This window comes from Gavialis gangeticus, unplaced genomic scaffold, assembly GCF_001723915.1.
Source record: "Gavialis gangeticus isolate Ggan-Ray unplaced genomic scaffold, GavGan_comp1, whole genome shotgun sequence".
Classification (NCBI taxonomy): domain Eukaryota; kingdom Metazoa; phylum Chordata; order Crocodylia; family Gavialidae; genus Gavialis; species Gavialis gangeticus.
Window position 1 is genome coordinate 36,332,658 of NW_017729028.1, and position 3,770 is coordinate 36,336,427.

At 40.3% G+C, this 3,770-nt stretch overlaps 1 protein-coding gene across 1 annotated transcript in view; it reads left to right on the top strand.

Annotated features, from left to right (window-relative positions):
• Positions 1–3,770, top strand: part of LOC109300268 (cysteine-rich venom protein-like) — a 30,930-nt gene that overhangs the window by 7,937 nt on the left and 19,223 nt on the right. Inside the window, exons 3-4 of the mRNA XM_019520951.1 lie at positions 2,453–2,575; positions 3,129–3,216. Of these exons, the coding sequence (XP_019376496.1) occupies positions 2,453–2,575; positions 3,129–3,216 (211 nt within the window). The remainder of the gene's footprint in view (positions 1–2,452; positions 2,576–3,128; positions 3,217–3,770) is intronic.

Sequence of the window (3,770 nt, forward strand, 5' to 3'; positions counted from 1 at the left end):
AAGGTTTTATTTTCAGGAAGAAAGGGTGGGAGGGAGGGATAGCTGCAGCTGGCTTAAAAATATGCCTCCTACAATTAAATGGTTATTGCAAAAATATATTGGATTTATTTAAAGCTGTTTGCTAAGGAACTATTTTGAAAGTATGAATCTTAAGCACAGCAAGAACTAGGTGGTAAACCAGCTTTTTCTTGATTTATCAAGAATTTTCAATATTCTTGGATTCAACAGCCACAAATTTTGCAGGGAGATTAAATCTCAGGGTGTCAGGGTAAATCTTGTGAAGCAGCTGTTCCCAGTCACTGGCAGAAAGTGGATACTGGACTAGGTGGACCCTGAGTCTGGTCTATTAAGACACTTCCTGTATTATCATGCTTTCTCACTACAGCTTCCTAATGTAGACATAAAAGCTACAATTTAGAGATAATTCCTAGCTGACAAGAGATGGGAGATGATGAATCACTTACAGGAAATAAATGAGAAAAAGGAGACTGCAGAGGCTCACTTACTGCTCCACAATAAAAAAAAATTGTTTCTGTATGTCTGTGAATAATGAACCTGATCATCACTACACACAAGACCAATAAAATCAATATAAATACCTCATTTATTTTAAACAGAGAAACTAGACTGTACTTACATTACATAGGATGTCCCTGCATTTCCTCCCTATTGACTTCCTTAAAACTGCAAGGAATCTATACAGATGATGTAGGAGGTGTAGTGATCACCAGGTTCAATAAATGCAGGGATACAATGAATGAGAAGGAGTATACAATAACCTTTTTTTGAGAATCAGTAGTCAACTACTGCAGACCCTTTGTCTGTCTCCAACTCACTAAGGTTTCCTAATTCCCAATTCCTGTAGTCTCCTAGGTAAGGGACTATCTCTGAAGTATAACTTCTATTACAACTTCTTCCCTCTTAACAATAAACACCAAAATCAATGAACACAACATTCCATTAATATCTATCTACAGAGAGGTGACCAAGGGCATGTGTAGATGAAATGGGGGCCCTAAATTGAATTGGTGGGTTTTTAAAAACACCACTTGAATTTAGGGCCAAGTAAACCATGTCATCCTCATACCCGTGCGCTTACCTGCTTCTCTGGTGGTGGGGAGAAGAGGGCGAGCTGCTGGCAGGCTGAGCGGTCCCTGGGCTATCGGGGGGGCAAGGGAGGTTGGTGCTTCCCCCTGTGGCAGTGGTAGCCCCCCGCCCAGGTGGCACCTACCCACAAGCACCCAGCTCAGGTGGTCTGTGGGGCACCACAGCCATGGGAAGAAGTACCAGGCCCCCACACAGTTCAGGCAGGTAGGCAGGCTTCGGGGGGGGGGGCAAATCACCACTTTTTTTTCTTGGGCAGAGCCTGCCTTCCTGGGCTGCTGCCGGGCAGTCTGCATAGGCTTCCTGCAAAGCCCCTGAGCTGCATGGAGCCCGGTGCTTCGCTGGCTGTAGGGCAGCAAACTAAAACTCAGAAGAGTTTTAGTTTGCTGCACCCCAAGTCATTTAAGGTACATTACGCCGCCAAATTTGCTACAGCAGCCGGAATTCCTGCACAATATGCCACCAACATGTGCAAGCACATGAAAAGATCATTAAAGCGGTGCAAAATCATTTAACCAGCTTTAAAGTGTCATGCACACATGCGTCTCGTTTCATCTACACAGGAGGTAAGCACTGTGGTGTATAAATTCACTTTTGAAATGGGGTGCCACTGAATTCAGAAATGTTATGGAGGTGTGATTTGAGTCCAGTGAGGAGTACCTCAAGTGCAAAAAGTGTGATAACAACTGTCTTAGATGAGCAGAATGTGTGCAAACAAGGAATTATATTGAAAAATGTTTTGACCTTACCTCCAACATGCCAACCCCCTCCTCCTTTTTTTTGCCTGTATTTTCAGAGAAGTGAAAGAAGTTATTCATAATTCAGAGCAAGAAATTCCAAAAAGTGTAAAAAATACAATAAAGATTTCTAAACAGAGGCTTAAAAGTGGCATTCCTATACACAGCACTAGCTTTTGTTTTGTGTTTGTGAATATCCTGGTGCAAAGAGATACTTGTCCGTGACTGGGATGCTAAAGTACATTGATAACAACAGCAGTAATGATTGCAAGGAAAGTAAATTCAGTGTAGTAATCTTTCCAAGATCTGGTGGAATAAGTCCATAATGGCTATAAGCAACAATAACAACAGTGACACTAATAATATACAGAAACATATGCAGACAGAAAGATTCTCATAAAAATAAGTCTGACCTTTCATAAATTATGTTTATAAAGCCACACATACAAGGATCATTTCCTAAGTTCCCATCTAGAATATTTTAGAATCCTACCATCAAACAATAACATAAACAACAACAACAACAATAACAATAATAACAAAAATAATAACAACAATAATAACAATTATAACAATAATAATAATAAAAGGAATGATTTCTTTCAATTTAGAAACCTGCGAAAGGTTATAATGATCTGGCAACTGACAAGATTGATCAGCAAAACGTGATTGTGGTCAAACACAACACCCTCCGGGCACAAGTGATCCCCCCTGCCAGCAACATGCTGAGGATGGTAAGATACATTTTGCAGTGCAATTTGTAAAAAAAATACAGACCCTGTCAGTGATATTAGCAGACCTGCAATGTCCTACTATTTCCCTGTTGTAGAGAATTCTCAATGAGAATCATTTCAAATGAAAGGAACCCTCTAAGGCCAGGGACAGAAATTACACATAAAAAGATATAAGTGACCAGAAATCAGCTCAAATCTGTAACACAACAGAAGTTCACTATACATAAATCACTTTCAAAATAGCCCAAACTGGTTTAAGATGTAGTATCAGACATAACTGATTTAGGTTAAATCTGTTTATTGAACTTCTGTCCCAGATCCTCTGCTTGTCAGTTCAATCTATGCAATTTAGACTTACCTGTGACGATTGAACTGACTCAGCCTCAGGCTTTTTGACTGACTGTACTTAGTTTAAATGCAAGAGAAGGAGCTTTCAAGAGACTTTTTTAAAGGCTGGATGTGTGATTTCCAAGTGTAGATTGTGCTGTATATTGTTCACTATATATTTCTAGTAGTAAGCAACTGAATGGCTAATATTTTTCATTTCATTAAGGAATGGAGTGATGCAGCACAAGCAAATGCTAAACGTTGGGCAGATTTGTGTACTTTATCTCATAGTCCTCAAAGTTATAGAACAACTGGTAAGTACAAGTATTTATATAAATAAATAATGAATTGTTCAGGTACTTACATGAACAATTTTCAAACAGCATAACCCCTTCCATATTTAGTGGGTAATAGATTCATAGATTCATAGATTCATAGATTAAAGGTCGGAATAGTATCTTACTGAAAGAACAGAATCATAGAATCATAGAAGTCGGGTCGGAAGGGACCTTGTAGATCTTCAAGTCCGACCCTCCGCCTGGGCGGGAGAAAAGACTGGACTCAAATGAGTCCAGCCACATAGTCATCAAGCCTCTTCTTAAAGATCCCCAGGGTAGGAGCCAGCACCACTTCCCTAGGAAGTTGGTTCCAGATCCTAACTGCCCTGACTGTGAAGTAGTTCTTACGGATGTCTAATCTAAATCTACTCTCTAATAATTTGTGTCCATTGTTCCTTGTCATGCCAGAGGGCACTAGGGGAAACAGTGTCCCCCCTAGTGAGTTTATAGACAGTCACCAGGTCCCCCCTCAGCCTTCTCTTGTGAAGGCTGAACAGGTTTAGGTCCCGCAGTCTTTCAATGTAGGGTCT